General features: G+C 39.0%; 1 protein-coding gene across 1 annotated transcript in view; it reads right to left on the reverse strand.

Moving 5' to 3' along the window:
* map2k2a (mitogen-activated protein kinase kinase 2a) overlaps window positions 1-16,488 on the reverse strand; it is a 91,951-nt gene that overhangs the window by 56,854 nt on the left and 18,609 nt on the right. The window contains exons 2-4 of the mRNA XM_048559713.2: window positions 13,742-13,952; window positions 12,050-12,196; window positions 1,568-1,645 (exon numbers count right to left, since the gene is read on the reverse strand). Coding sequence (XP_048415670.1) covers window positions 1,568-1,645; window positions 12,050-12,196; window positions 13,742-13,952 — 436 coding nt within the window. The remainder of the gene's footprint in view (window positions 1-1,567; window positions 1,646-12,049; window positions 12,197-13,741; window positions 13,953-16,488) is intronic.

The raw sequence follows: 16,488 nt of genomic DNA on the forward strand, positions 1-16,488 counted from the left end.
GATCAAATGCTGTTTGCTCGGTTTGCAAATTACCAGAGACAGAAACAGCTATTTGCGGGGAACATGTCTAAAACAAAATCTGTCTAAGTAATCCCTGCTGCCTCCTGGCTGCCATCAACAAGCGACGGGAATCGTAAGCAGGCCATGTATTTATCACCTCAGTCAGAGAGATGTCTGACAAAGCTGTAAATTATTTGTCTGAAGTTGGAACTTAGCAAAGAAACTAATGCACTCATTGTTCACATTCCTGTTCTCCCCCTTGTTTTTCTTTTCACTTATATTCTTGGCTTTATCTATTGCTCAAATAGTAAGGTTTTTATAGTACAAAGTGGTATTTGCCTTCCTCTGGCATAAACAGTCTACCGACAAAATCTAAAATTCAACTTGTGCTAAAGTAGTTGTTACATGGTGATTTAACCATCTAACACTTCACTGAATTTCTATTTGTAACATTTCCAAATTGGTTTGGAACTTGAGAAAACTGACTAGGAAGTTCTGCATTCAGACAGACTTGTGGAGTAGGACTGCAACCAAATAATATGTGGAAATTTTAAAGGTGTATAGGTGAACTAAAAGAACCACAGTACAGCCTTAACATTCCTGTTTGAACATTCTTAAGTGATTCTTAACTTATGTTTCACTGTTGTCAGGCTATTTGATTGTATGGGAACAAAAACAGAGTATATCTGGCCATCATTCAGCATGCACAAACTTGAATGTGCCCTGTAATCTTTGGGTAGAAGTACAAGTTCTGGATAACTCCAGTCTCTCCTCCTCACCTATAGGCATGAGAACACATAGTGGCCCCTCAGACCATTAATTCAGAGCAAACTGAAGATTTTGTAATACACGTGGCCTAGTATTATAGTGGGCTTCATTTTTATTCAGACAATATTGGGAAAAACTCCTCTCACTTGCCCGAGGTAGCAAGAACTGCAGATGCTGGAGACAGAGATAACACAGTGTGAAGCTGGAGGAACACAGCTGGTCAGACAGCAAAGTAGCAGTAAAGCTGATGTTTTGGGTTGGCAAGGTCCACTTTCCTGGAAGGTCCTGATCTGAAATGTCAACATTCCTGCTCCTGACCTGCTATGTTCCTCAGGCTCCACGCAATGTTGTCTCTCATTTAACCCTATAAGATAAAGGTGCAGCTTATTCACATATTTTGCAGGTGGGGTAAGGCAAAAATGTGTGATTTTCTACAAAAATAAAGTTCCAAACTCATCATCTTCAAGTGCAGACAGGGCTGAATCTTGGTGGGGAGGTAAAACAATAAGGACAAGCGTTAAACCTTACAGCCACGTTGCAGTTGATTTAAAAAGTAATGAAGATAATAATGGGATTAAACTGTCTGCAGAAGTCATACTCAGAAGTGGTCTGATATGGTCAAGATGCTACTCTATTACTGTCTTTAATTAATACAATTTCTAAAAAGTTAAAAAAATTGGAAAGGTAATAAAAAGGCAAGTTATAGATTAGAACCAGATATTATGAAACATTGGATTTTAATTTTCAAATGAGGTATGTATTCTCATTACACCTCTAATTCTATATTTAATATACATACCGCTATGCTGACTTTTCCCAGGATTTCCTCTGGAATTCTACCAGCTTCCTTCAGCACTTGGTCCAGAGACCCACCATCCTAAAAAGAACAGAGACAACTTGAATAATTTTGTGAAAATCTACAGATTGAGATGATTTGGATTAAAGTTCTTGGGTCAGCCTTAAATATTTTAGAACTGAGAAATACCACTGACAACTGAGTATGTGATGGCTTAGTGGTCTTATTGCTAGACTATTAATCTAGAGACACAGGTAATTTTCTGGGGACCTGGGTTTGAATCCTGCCATGGCAGATGGTGGAATGTGAATTTAAAAAATATCTAGAATTAAGAGTCTAATGATGACCACAAAACCATTGCTAATGGTCAGGAAAAACCCACCTGGTTCACTAAAGTCCTTTAGAGGTATTTACCTGGTCTGGCCTACATGCGGTTCCAGACACGCAACAATGTAGTTAACTCTTAACTGCCCTCCGGGCAATTAGGAAACGAGGAATAAATGCCAGTCTAGCGATGAATGAATAAAAAGAAACTAAATGCACAAACGGTCACTTTATGTTTGGCTATGAAAATAAACAGTCCTATTGACAGAGACTATTTCCCAGGGCAGAAATGGCTAGCACGAGGGGTCATAGTTTTAAGCTGGTTGGTGGAAAGTATAGAGGGGATGTCAGAGGCAGGTTCTTTACGCAGAGAGTTGTGAGAGCATGGAATGCGTTGCCAGCAGCAGTTGTGGAAGCAAGGTCATTGGGGTCATTTAAGAGACTGCTGGACATGCATATGGTCACAGAAATTTGAGGGTGCATCCATGAGGATCAATGGTCGGCACAACATTGTGGGCTGAAGGGCCTGTTCTGTGCTGTACTGTTCTATGTTCTATGTTCTATTGTATTACAGCATGATTGTTCTGAATAAAGCAGTGGATATTTTTGGCTCTTCAGTTGTCTTACTTGCTCAGGAAGACTAATGTAATAACTAAAAGTTCAAACAAACAATCAGGTAAATAAATCTGTACAACAGGTGGCTAAGACTGTGCCATTGCAACTTTTCAGCAATTTAAAAATAACATGCACATTACTTCCAACGAAAACAAGCTAGTCATTTATATAGATTTCTGCCAAATTAACCATTGCAAAATGATACCATAATGTAGAGATTAAACAGGCATAGCAAAAAATGAAAATTTCTGCTCCTTAATCATGTGCAACATATTTAAAAAATAATGGGGAAACCCATTTATAAATGATGAAGTAAAACAAGAAAATACTTCACACAATGAGACAAACTTTATTTGTAATACTTGCTCCTTTCCTTTCCCTAAAGGTAGTGCTTAAGATCACAAACTAGAAATCTTCCAGTACTTATCCTAAATTTTTTTGGTTCTGAGTGAGAGCCAAGAGTCATCACCAGAAGTTTGGTTTTGTCAGCTTTGTCCTACTGGTGTGTTTGCGCATACAAAAGTTTAAAGTCTGCATCACGGGAATTAAGTGAGAAAAGGGTGTGTTTCCCAGTCGCCTCCTAATCTGAAAGTCGAGATCAATACAATCTTGCAAACACCCACCATCAGCCCCAAAACACACACCTTAACATACCGAGATCATCTAGAACACAAAATGAAGTTCTGGTCTCCACTTAAAGCTCTAACGTTAGAGCTATAATTAATCTAGAAAGTTGAAGATTTTGTATTCTTATTACAGTTTTCAAATCTCCAGTATCCATTAACGCTGCTGCTTTTTAATATACAAAGTGCACCCTCTAGTGGTTTGCAAATAGATAGCCAAGGAGAAAGTTAGGAAATATCTGCATCACTGCGCCAAAACATCAATTCCCAATTTTATCATCTTAGAGCAACCTGGTCATGGACACAGAGTAAAGTTCTTGTGATCACATGTTTTGTGATTCCGATTCAGAAAACAAGAGTACCTAAAATGAGATTAATGAGACAGCCAGATCCTTGCACAATATGGATATGTGTCATGACCTTGGGACTTCTTAATCCACTTTACAGCCAATGAAGAAGTGTAAAATACTGACTGCTGCAATGAAATATGGTCAGAAAAGTAGCAACATAGCAAGAGTTAGCTAGGCCCAAGAAGTGTTCAAAAATTTTCTACAAGTCTTCCAGGAAATTCCGACTGTGCTTTTATTTTGCGAATACTGAAGTAGCCTTGTATAAATGAGTGGTGGTATTGGTGGCTCAGCCATTAGCACTGCTGCCTCCCAGCACCAGGAACCCGGGTTCGATTCCACCCTTGGGCGACTGTGTGGAGTTTGCACATTCTCCCACGTCTGTGGGGGTTTCCTCTGGGTGCTCCAATTTCCTCCCACAGTCCAAACGTGTGCAGGCTCGGTGGATTGGGCAGGCTAAATTGCCCACAGTGTTCAGGGATGTGTGGTTTAGGTGGGTTATAGGGGGATGGGTCTGGGTGGGATGTTCTGATGGTCAGTGTGGGGGCTGAAAGGGCCTGTTTCCACACTGCAGGGGTTCTATGATGATGAAGAACAGGGACTGTTCTTGAAAAATTGTCAACAAGGTGGATGGATACTACCATGTCCACCAACCCCTTTACCCCATGGCTCAGGGATAATGGGAACTGCAGATGCTGGAGAATTCCAAGATAATAAAGTGTGAGGCTGGACGAACACAGCAGGCCCAGCAGCATCTCAGGAGCACAAAAGCTGACGTTTCGAGCCTAGATCCTTCATCAGAGAGGGGGATGGGGAGAGGATTCTGAAATAAATAGGGAGAGAGGGGGAGGCGGACCGAAGATGGAGAGAGGAGAAGATAGGTGGAGAGGAGAGTATAGGTGGGGAGGGGATAGGTCAAACCAGGGAGGATGTTCTTCCTCTCACCTATCCCCTCCTTCCACCTCAAGCCGCACCTCCATTTCCCACCCACCATACTCATCCGCCTCCTTGACCTGTCCGTTCTCCCCGGACTGACCTATCCCCTCTCCACCTATCTTCTCCTCTATCCATCTTCGTTCCACCTCCCCCCCCCCTCCCTATTTATTTCAGAACCTTCTCCCCATCCCCCTCTCTGATGAAGGGTCTAGGCCCGAAACGTCAGCTTTTAAGCTCCTGAGATGCTGCTTGGTCTGCTGTGTTCATCCAGCTCCACACTTGCTTATCTTGGATTCTCCAGCATTTGCAATTCCCATTATCTCTGATCACAATATTGATAATCTTTGTTCTAATAAGTTCTATGATCTTACAACTCCATTGGAACATGTTAACCAGAGATACATGGCACAGTAAGATACAGTTTTCCACATATATTTGGCAGATCTTGCATTACTGCACAACTGACAACTTTAACAGAACTCCGTCCTTGGTGATACATTGTTACTGGGTTACTACAGGAACATAGCAACATGATCCCTGCATTGTCAAGATCAGGGTTAGAACAGCTGAAGGCTGCAATACTAATAGCATGGCTCTTGTACTGAAAATTACAGCTCTTTTACGGTCATTTCCTGCTTTTTTCCCTACTCTCCTGAAGGCACTGGTGTATGTGCACAGTTTAAATCTTAAATTTTGACTTATTTTTAAAATGTATAATATCACATCATACTTTTGTATAATAGCAAATTATAATGGCAATATTCAGCAAAATTTGTTTTACCAGTGTTCTTGATAAACTGGCAAAAATGATCTACCTGAAATACGAGACGTTTGTTGTATTATGATCTCCACGATGCCAGTAGTCAGCCAAGGGTGTCAGTGAGAAGGCTCTCTGCCAGTATAGTTTTATTTAAGGCAAAGCTTCTTTATTATTTAAGTGATTTATGCTGTATATAAAGTATTACAGTGATGTGCATACCCCACTGCATTAATGTTTCTATTACTCAGCATGTGTTTTACCTTGATTATGCGGACCTCTTGATCAACCACAATGTTTGATTAACCAGCACACTCCTGATTCCACAGGTGCCCGTTCATAAGAAGTTTGCTGTACATGCAACAATTTATTATATAGGGAATGCTATCAGTGCTTCATAAATGGAATAAGTAACTGACCAGGGGAAGAAATTAGAGGATTTTGTCAAAAATACAGGTAGCAAAAAGATTGTTAAGCATCAGAGGGAGATTTCCGGGGATTACACGCCGCAGCTGAAAGTTCTAAATCCAGGTGAAAGGAAGGGAAGTAATCCAATGTTAGAGAATTTAAGGATTCATAAAAGGAGGCACAAAACAAAAAAAGAGATGCTAAGGAAGACAGGGATCAAATTGTGGAGGAAGCAGAAAATTTTATGTTTAACACGCTCGAGGAATTGCAGCATCTCTACACTGCGGATTGAGACCATTTGGCCCATCAAGTCGGCACGAACACCCCGAAGAGCATCCCATCCTATGCTCATAACCCTGCATTTCCCATGGCTATTCCAACTAGCCCACACATCCCTAGACATCATGTGGCAATTTAGCATGGCCAATCCACCTAAACTACACACCTGTGGAGTGTGGAAGAAAACTAGTGCACCTGGTGGAAATCCAAGCAGACATGGGGAGAACATGTAAGCTGCACACAGTCACCAAGGCTAGAATTGAACCTGTGTCCCTGGCATTGTGAGGTAGCACTGCTAACTACTGAGCTAGTGTGCCACAAAGTGTAAGAAGAGTTAGTGAGAGTCAGTGAAGAACCAGGCCAAGACTTTGTTTAAGTCAGTTTGATAGTTGGAACTAAAGAAGAGTTGCCAAATGGGAAACCAGTCAGGAGAGGGACCAAAGTAAATACAATAAGTAGTTAGAATCTAACCTAATCCCTGATTTCCTGTAAATGAAGTGGAAAACATGTGGCAGCCACTGGAAGTTGTAATAAGGACACAAAATAAACAAACATGTCAAATACTAATCAAGCTATAATTTCTCAAAATGCCAGCCATGCAAACATATTGCTGTTTTCAGAGGCTTAATTCTTAGCATTGCATCTGGCCCATTTTTAAGAATACAGGTTTAACCAAAACAGTTTTCTTCAATTTTTTTTGCTGCATACTTTAGGTGGACTCAGGCTCGACGTTGCTTTGGTGGAAGATTTTTCTTCAGAAAAAAGCTAATCTAAACCTCAGTAAATTTTCCTCAAAATGTGAAGCAAAATGCATCAATTCAGCAACATAAATTCCAACTGTGCTGTTTAATAGTAAACTGCTCCTAGGCACCAAACAAGGACAAATTTAAGTGTAAAGCACTATTGTCCAATTCTGGTTGGCACAAATTTCTCCATCTCCCAACAAATGAGATCAATACAGCTAAAGATTTTATTCAGCTAACTCTTTATAGCCTTTAAGTACTAAAATCACTTGCAAGTTCGGTTGTTAAAAATATCTTGAACTAGATTCCTTCAAGATCAATGTAGTCACTATCTTTGGATCTGTTTCTCAGTCACAACTTACAAGAAAAAGTGACTAGTTGCGATCTGAGGAATATATTTAGCAGACTTTGAACAAAACTAGCAGCTCAAGTCTGGGCATCCACTATCAACAGTATTTGAATTACACTCCAGCATAACCTCAATCTCATGGTCCAGGATATCCACCTATCAGTCATTTCTATTAAGCCAGGGGATCAACCTTGGTTCAACTACTATCCTAGGCCATTGCTGTTCCAACTGATCTAAAAACAACTGGAGAATTATCATCTGGTAATTAGTTTTACTGGCTATTTGCCCTGTCCTACAAATGAATAAAAATCATGTTACATTCCAATCAAAGAGGGGAAAAATATGATAATTTTGATCCTGAAATACTGTCAACTCAATAAAGTGATGACTGAAATGAACAGTATGCATGTGATCACATTATGCACAAATGGCAAATCCGTTACCTTGTCCTGATATTATCCTTAGAGTGAATCAGTTACTTTGTATTTTTTGCGCCAGGAACTTGCTTGGATAATGAAATGACCAGAATGTTCACATATGATGCTACATTTGTTTCATGCACTTTTCCATTATTCATCTTGGAAGTGAAAGTATTTTTGAGTTCCAAACCTCTAGTTTCTCTTTTTGTGCAGCAGTACTTCATTGCAAAACAAGTTTTTGCAAAATAAACAAATGAATCAGATTCCATGTTTGAGATCAATGGAGCAAAACACCAAGTGCAGATGAAGCCAATAAAGTTGAAGACACTTACACTGGTCTTATATTACAAACAAGTGATGGTCAACAGAAATACAGAGACCATGCTCCAGAGACGTTTACACTACAACATATCAAAATTTAATTGAGGATTCACTTAACACAAGCTTCTCTAATGCAGACTGTTGCAACAATGATACAAAGATGGGTATGTAGCCCTGTACATGCCAAGATGATTATACTGGGATAAAATGGATATCAGTGGCAATCAATTTGATCTCTCTACGCTTCATTGTTAAACCATCTGCAAATTTGATACTTCACATTCTATGGACATCTAGTCTGCAGCTGCCCAGTAGTGGAATGTTGGCAGAGTCAGGAATTTGTGTTGTTCCTTCCATATTTGTCCTTGTTTTTCATCAAGGAGCAGAGGAATGCAATGAGGGAGTACACAAAAACCTCCACTAAAAATAAACTTGATTCTACAGCTTTCCCCATTCCTCTTCTTGCAGGCAAGTATCTGCTCTCTGTACTGGAGGTCAGAAAATGCAGTATGTGAAGAAACAGCTTGTATTCATGTCCCCCAACTGCATGGCGTGCGCTGCAGCAATTATCAGTGAGGCCCTCGAGCAATATAGTCCAATGTTGCTTTGAACTGTCACTGTTGAGAATGTGCTCTTAAATGAATTTTTATATGCCACCTTGGTCTTCCAAACTGCAAATCAAACGTGTAAAGAGGAAGGAAACCAGGGCACAGGCATGTTGTTTACATAAAGTGCTGCACCAAATACTTAGTGAATGATCAAGTTATCAAGCACAACATTGCAAAACTCAAGTTTTTATTTGGTATTGTGCACTACATAGCATATGAATATTTAGGTCTTAGCACATAATCTAAGGTCAACAACATTTGCGTGCCGCACTTCAGAAGGGATTGCTTTCAGCTGAGAAGTTAAAGCAAAGTTCTATCTGCGAAGGTAAATTTTGCAAAAACAAGGAGTCTCCTTGTTGTGGTAACCATCATTTCTCTCTCAACAAAAATGTTTTTAAACGTTTCAACTAATTATTTCATTTCTATTTGTGGCTTCTAGATGTATACAAATTTCCTGTGTTTCCTAATGTTCATTCTACTTCAAGAGCAGTGTATTGGCAAAGAAGCAATTTGAAAAATCATGACCTACGAGTGCAAGTTCATTCACTTTTACTATTGGATTTATATTGCCACTGGCGCTTGGTCATTGCCTCAAAAATCTGACTTATAAAAAGGACATCAGGTGAATACCAATGCCAATGAAAAAGAAAATTGTCCTATATGTGGCAATTAGCAAGCGTTTTCCCCATATGCTTAACAATATACAGTGGAAAAGGATGCAGGAAACAGGTTGACCCTGGATAACTGTACAGGTAAACACGTCATGGGACATGATTCATAGTTTGTGCTGAGTTAGGTGATATCATCACCAGTGTAATTGAGCTTAGTGTCCTTACGTGAAGTGGAAATTGATGAGATTTAGTTATATTACCTTGATAATCACCAGCAGACAACAAATCTAAGTGCATACATGAAAACCAGCAGCATTGGAAAGTCTTAAGAGAATTCGAGCAATTATTGAACTATACTTGGGAATATGGATAAGAGAGACAGAGCATAAAGATGGAGGAGGGAAGAGAAAGAAACATGCATGGACTCTGGATGGCACAAGATTGATGAACTAAAAAAAGGCTTTTCTTTTTATGGAATTTACATTAGAAGTCAGTGACTTCAGGACTAGGCGCAGAGGAAAAAAGAAACTAAATCAATTTATTCCTGGACAACTCCACAGGTAAATACATTATAATGCTGAATGGAGACAGGTGTCAAAGCTTTCCATTCTTCAGTCATCAGGAAGAACACAAGAATGCCAAAATTTCAAACAATCACAACAATTTATATAATGCAAGAAAACAGTGTTGATCGAGCTGAAAGCTTTGCCTGATTGGCTGAGGCTTTGCCAAGAATCGCCTGGAAGCATGGGGAGCTTACAGTTTTCACATTAGTCTAAACTGTCCTCTTGTTGAAAGTAAGTAGTCAGTTTGTGATCCAACCTTTTCTCCTGCAATACAATTAGCATTTGTTTGAATTTTGATACTCGTGCTTTTGCTCTGACGTGTGCGAGATGTTAATGTTCTGCAACGTCGCACTTTTCAGCAATATTTTCAACTTTTCAATTTCTGCATGACCTAGTGTCAGTAAATGCTTTCCATATAAAATGCGTACATAAAACATCAATATTAAATTCTAACAGATGAGCTGCTTCTTGGAACTGTTAAAAGATCGGAAGACTATACTACGAAGAGAGATAACAAGGTGTAGAGCTGGAGGAACGCAGCAGAGGAGCAGTAAAGCTGACATGTCGGGTCTGGACCCTTATCTTAGATTCTCCAGCATCCATAGTTCTTACTATCTCTCTATCCTATGAAGACACATTTTGATCCTGTGCAGTTTCAATTCCACCAGATTCAAGAAACTCTCATGGCAGTTCTGTTGCTTTCGAAGTTAAAAAGAAATTGCCGCAAATAACTAACTTTAACTTTCTTATAAAAAAGACTTGCAGAAATCTTTGCATTCCTCTTCAATTTCAATAGCTTCTCTGTTCCACATTGCCACTGAACTCCTCTCTTCAGAAACCTCCCCAAGCCTTACATAAATGTTCACCAATTGAAGGAAGACAGGGGGCAAAACAAAAAGAATTCTTATAACGATAGCAAACAATAATTAACGTGAACCTAATGAGGGACAGATTGACCAGAGTCAATGCCTGTGAAATCACAGTTCCACATTCATGAGTGATACCTGTAATGCTGGAAAAACTGACTGACCATCTGACCATCATCCACCTAGGCCCAACCATCTTCAGCTGCTTCATCACAACCATCTCTCCATCATGAAGAGGAAGTGGAAATATTTGGTGATGATTGCACAATATTCAGCACCATCTGTCACTCCCTAGATACTGAATCACTATGTCCAAAGGCGGCAAAGCTTGAACAAAATCCAGTGTTGGGTTGACACGTGGAAGGTAATATTTGCACTACACGAGTGCTAGGCAATGACCATCTCCAATGGGAGAATTTGACCATCGCTTCTTGACATTCAAATGGCATTACCATCATTGAAATGCCCAACATCATCATAGGGTTTACCACTGCCAATAAACTGAACTGGACCAGCCATATAAATACTTTGGCTACAACAGCAGGAAGAGGCTAGGAGTCTTGCAGGAATCTGACTCATCTCCTAAGTCCCTATAGCTTGCCCACCTTTTACAAGGCACAACTCAGGAGTGCAATGAAATACTCCCCATTTGCTTGGATAACTGCAGCTTCAGACCATCTAGGTGAAAGCAGGCCACTTGTTTGGCACGTAACAACAAACATTTACTCTCTGCGCCAGATCTTGCAGGAGTGTGTGCCACTTACAAGATGTAGTACAGAAATCTACCAATGCTCCTTAGACAGCGCCTTTCAAATGCATGACCACTACTATCTAAAAAAACGAAGGTAGCACACACACGGGAACATCAGCACCTGCAAGTTCCCCTCCAAGCCCTGATCACCCCAAATTGGAAATATATCGCTGTTCCTTCAAATGTGCCTGAGTCAAAATACTGGAACTCCCTAACAGCACACACTGTCTACCTACAAAAGGTTTAAGAAAGCTGATATTTTGGGTTGGGACCCTTTTCCATTTCTGAAGAAGGGTCCCAACCCGACACGTCTGCTTTCCTGCGCTCCTCTGATGCTGTCTGGCCTGCCGCGTTCCTCCAGCTCTACAGTTCTCTTACTTCAGCATCGGCAGTCCTTACTATCTCTACTTGTTAATAGCTTTTTGATTACAGCTGTCCAGAGTTGCTGAAATAGCTTGTATCAACAGCACTTTTATGCACAGAGCAACAGCCTGTCAAGTTTAAAACCAAATCAATACCTTTGGAAAGTAGGCTGTATTTGATAAATTGCATTGAATACAGAGAGTTATATTATTTGAGGAAAATAGTTTTGCTCAATAGAAGTAGAATTCACAAAAAGCAAAAATGATTCATTGCAGAAGAAAACCAGAAAGATAAAATCACTACAGACTGAACAGTCATGATACAGGTGAGCACAAGATATATTTTCTAGGTGATTTTCATGCAATTATGCACACATTTTAAAGAATGCATACTCACCCTCAGGTTCTGAATGGGGGATTTAAACAGAACTTCAAATTTGTTTTTTTGAGAAACATATACAAGCCAATTAGAAACATGTTTCCCCAATCAGAAACCCCAAATGACTCATAGCTGCAAAAGCTCTGTACAAACAAATCTGCAACATAGATTGAATGATCCATTGCCAGTGTAGAACCGTTAGAGACAGTATTAATACATACCATGTGTTCCATGCATATGCTGATTTCCCCATCACTGTAAAATGCTCCATAAAAGCCTACAATATATGGCGAGTTACATTCATGTAATACTTGGAGCTCTCTGATGATTTGATTGCGTATAGCAGGCTTTATTTCTAAATGAATCAGCTAGAGAAAGAAGAGCGAAATCTTGGAGTTAGTAATCAATAAAGGATCTATTTGAACTTGCTACATTTTAAAAAAATGGAAAACCTTGTCATGATATGTTTCACTTTGAATTAAATAGATCTTTGTAACTCAAACAAAAATAAAACATAATAGGATTACAATATGTTCTAAGAATTTTTAGAATCATAATATTTTCATAGACTAATTGACATCAGGAAAATCAGCAGTGCACACTGCAGTCATCCACAACAATACATTTCAGTGGGTTACAGTTTGTTTTTTTACATGTTGCCTTGGGCCTGGTTCAGCATAAAACTAGCGAATGAAAAAATGAATCAAACTACCCAGTTTTAAGAGATTTTACATAGGATTTTGTGAAAATAAAACAAAAACTATGATGCTAAAAACTGGACAAACAAGTACTTTTACTTAGTTCAAAGTATATTTTGTTATTTGTTCATGATGAATTTTAGAAGCTTGTGATTTAGTTGTCTTTGAAGTTTACTTCTGCCAATCCTTTCAATATACACATTTTCAACTGGAAAGGAGACACTGAAAACACACAGTGAGGGAATAAATTAAACTGCTGAAAACAGCAGCCAGCAGTGAGGGCCAAACTACCTCAAATCATTGAACTCAGCACTGGAGGAACTGGCTTAGGAGAGGTGATGTCTGTATTTCCCAATTAGCTGAAAAGAGCAGCAATGGTGAAACTTGCATTTATGAAGCACTTTATATGATCATCACAGACTGTCAATCAAGTATTTCTAAGGCAGTCATGTTGAAATGTAGGAATTGTCATAGCCAATGCGTTTACAGAAAATGCTCACACAAATTATTGACAATGACAATGTAATTTGTTTACATGATGTTGTTTGAGGGTTAAATATTGCTCAGAGTACCAGGGACAATCATCTCTCTTCCTCTTTGAAATGGCGTCATAGGATCTTTTACATCCACCCTGAGACATCTCCTTGAATAAAAGCAAAATTCTGCAAATGCTGCAGACCAAACCAAGAAGTGCTGGAGAAACTAACAGGTCTGACAGTATCTGTGGAGAAAGAAACAGTTGATGTTTTGAGTCCAATGACACTTCTTCAGAACAGCAGCAGCATTCTGTGAATGATGACAGTGTTGTCAGAATCATTAAACTGCTCAATGATTATAGCTGTGAATTTTATAGTTCGTTATTAACTTGGCTCCAATACCTTGTTTATATTATCTTATTTGTTCACTTAAAAATATATGAGACAAATGAATTTCTGATTCTCGGGTGCTATATGTCCACTTATAGACTGATTTTTTTGAGTTGAATTATAATTTACTTAGCACCAGATGCAGAATTGCTGCTTGTCTATGGAGCAATTTTCTTGGACTCTTTACTTATAGTTATTCAAAGTCAACTTGGACCTTCCAAGAAAAGCCAATTGGTGTATCTGTGCATAAAGTTCCATCTGAGGAGAAGCCACAGTTGCTAAATACTGGGATATTGTTACAACTAAGGAAAATCAGTCATCCCAAAATTCGGCCAATATAAAAACTTACCTTTCTTGCCATAATAAGTCCTGATGGTTTGTGACGCACTTTGGTAACAACGCCACCGTTGCCAGCACCCAGCTCACATATTTTATCAAAATCGTCGTCTTTCAGTTCCCCTACTTTGGCCTTCTGCGTAAGAAAGGCTTCAAGTCTCTTTTTCTGCTGCTCATCAAGCTCAAGCTCCTCCAACTTCTTTTGCAGGGCTTCTAGGTTAGCTCTAAAAACAAACCAAAAATATTCTTCAAAGATCTTGACCTGAACAAGAATCCTCTAAAATAAGAATGGTATATTTGAGCTCCATATCCATACTCAATTTTTTTCTGAACTTTGCTCCTTACCTTAACTCATGCTGTCCTGAATTAAATCATGTTGCAAATAGTCTGGCCCAGGACTATTTTATCTGTTCAGTAGTTTGCCTGCTAAATTGGGAAAAGCTTCACACTAGCCTGTCACTTCTTTGATTAACTTGTACTTTTCAAAGTTACCAGGAGCTGAAAATGACCCTTTCAGCCCCCTGTTCACTGTCACAGGAAGCAGTAGACAAATATCAAATTATTTCAACCTTGAATTATTCAGGGACTTGAATTTCATTAATTACTTAATTGGTTTCACAAACTACACAGCACAGATAACAAATGTTCTAAATTTAAATGCATTAAGTTCAGCATGCTTAAAATGAAATACATAATATGATTAAAAAACAAGTCGTATATGCACAAAGTGCTTAGGTCCAAGGAGGTGGAAAGTAAGATTAAGCTGGAATGCTCTTTTTCAGTTGGCAGAGCGATGAGGGGCTAAATGGACTCCTGAGTTCTGACACATTTTTATAATTTTATTTGACTTTTTATTTCTCTAGTATCAACTTTCCCTGACCTTTAAAGCTTTTTAGGGATTACTCTTAATACCGTACAATATGAAGCCATGTTATCTTACCAGTGCAGGCAGTGACAAGATATGGGAAATATCTCGCTCCAAACTGGGAGAATGAGCACAAACATGTTTTCCTATTGAAAGAATTTTGCCAGGCAGTGTTTTTACTTACTTTAATATTTTGTGCCATTGTTTCCTTTTGCTTTCAAGAATACAGATTAATGATTTGTAAGGATTAGTTTCAAATATATTTTTAATAAAGCTCAACTATAGCATTGCAGAGCAACTTCAAAAATACACTGGGAATTTGCTAAGAACATTGGGTCTCCTTGCCTCCTTGAATAAGCAGGGAATATGGCTGTTTGGATTGCACACCTATTTGATCTGGTCAATAGTCTGTGCAGCCATTTGAAACTCACTCATGTTAGGCATTGACCCATATGCTGACATTTTAATAATTATCAGAAGTTTTTGTTCTTTGTAATTGTACAGACATTTATTTCTTCCTGATAAACATAATGGCAATCAGTAGTTATCGTGTAAATAATCACCAGCAAGCTTTTTAAAGCAAAAGGCAAAGTATTTCTTACCTACACAGATCTATAGCTATAATAAATGCTTGTTAACTCAAAAGATGAAATGAAATAAATGGCAAGGTTAAATCACAAGCAGTATGGCAAAAAAATCTGTAGAGACTATGATCTAAGATCTTTGCGCTGGATTCTGGGAAGAACTTCAAGAAAAAAAATTGCATTCATATTATTGCAGAGATAGTAGGAACTGCAGATGCTGGCGAATCTGAGATAACAAGGTGTTGAGCTGGATGAACACAGCAGGCCAAGCAGCATCACAGCCCGAAACATCAACCTTCCTGCTCTTCTGATGCTGCTTGGCCTGCTGTGTTCATCCAGCTCGACACCTTGTTATCTCACATTCATATTATGTCTGATTATTGAAAATCTAAAAAGCATATACAGCCAACGAAAGATTTGAAAGATAGTGGGAGGAAGCATGACAGAAAAGCTATGTATACCAGCTCTTTCAAACTGCAATGTGATAATGTCTAGGTACTGTGGTGCAGCTGAAGAAAGTAAACATTAATCAGGATGTTGGAATACCTTCCCAGGTCGTCTTTGAAACAATGTCATAGGATCTATTCCCTCCAGCTGAGGGCCTTTAATTGATATTTTATTCGAATAACAACACCCTCAGATACTGTAATGAACAGAAGCACACCTAGATTTTTGTGGTTAGGTCCTGTAGTTGGATTAGAATCTTTGCCAACCAAGACTGCTACCACCTGAACCACAAAACAAAATAGTCAACAAATATCAAATGAATAGCTGGAAAAATGTAACTAGTGAAACAGATTAAAGAAATTCTGAAATGTTAGGGTCTAGGCCTGAAACGTCAGCTTTTGTGCTCTTAAGATGCTGCTTGGCCTGCTGTGCTCATCCAGCTCCACACTTTGTTATCTCAGATTCTCCAGTATCTGTAGTTCCCATTATCTCTGATCACTACTTTAGTGCTGGGTCCAATTTTACCATGGGCCATTGGTCAAAACAGTCAGCAAGCGCATTCATAGGCCAAAATGAATCCGTTGTAGGAATTGGAAAATTTACTGGCTTATTTAGTACTTTACAACCCAAAAGACCAACTGCTGTCCATCTCCCTCCTCATTATCACTGTTTATTCTTCTTGGAAGTGTAAACATTTTCATGACAGATTCTACACAAAATATTTACTTTTCTGTACTTCACCATAATCTTCTCAGCCTTGAATGACATCTACAGAGTGAGTGAAAACAGGTTAGCTATTCAGATGCCGGCTGTATATCGGAATCCCACACCCTCCACTGACGACAATGCAGGTGCTTTGATTCA

Source organism: Stegostoma tigrinum, chromosome 30, assembly GCF_030684315.1.
Source record: "Stegostoma tigrinum isolate sSteTig4 chromosome 30, sSteTig4.hap1, whole genome shotgun sequence".
NCBI classification, from domain to species: Eukaryota; Metazoa; Chordata; class Chondrichthyes; order Orectolobiformes; family Stegostomatidae; genus Stegostoma; species Stegostoma tigrinum.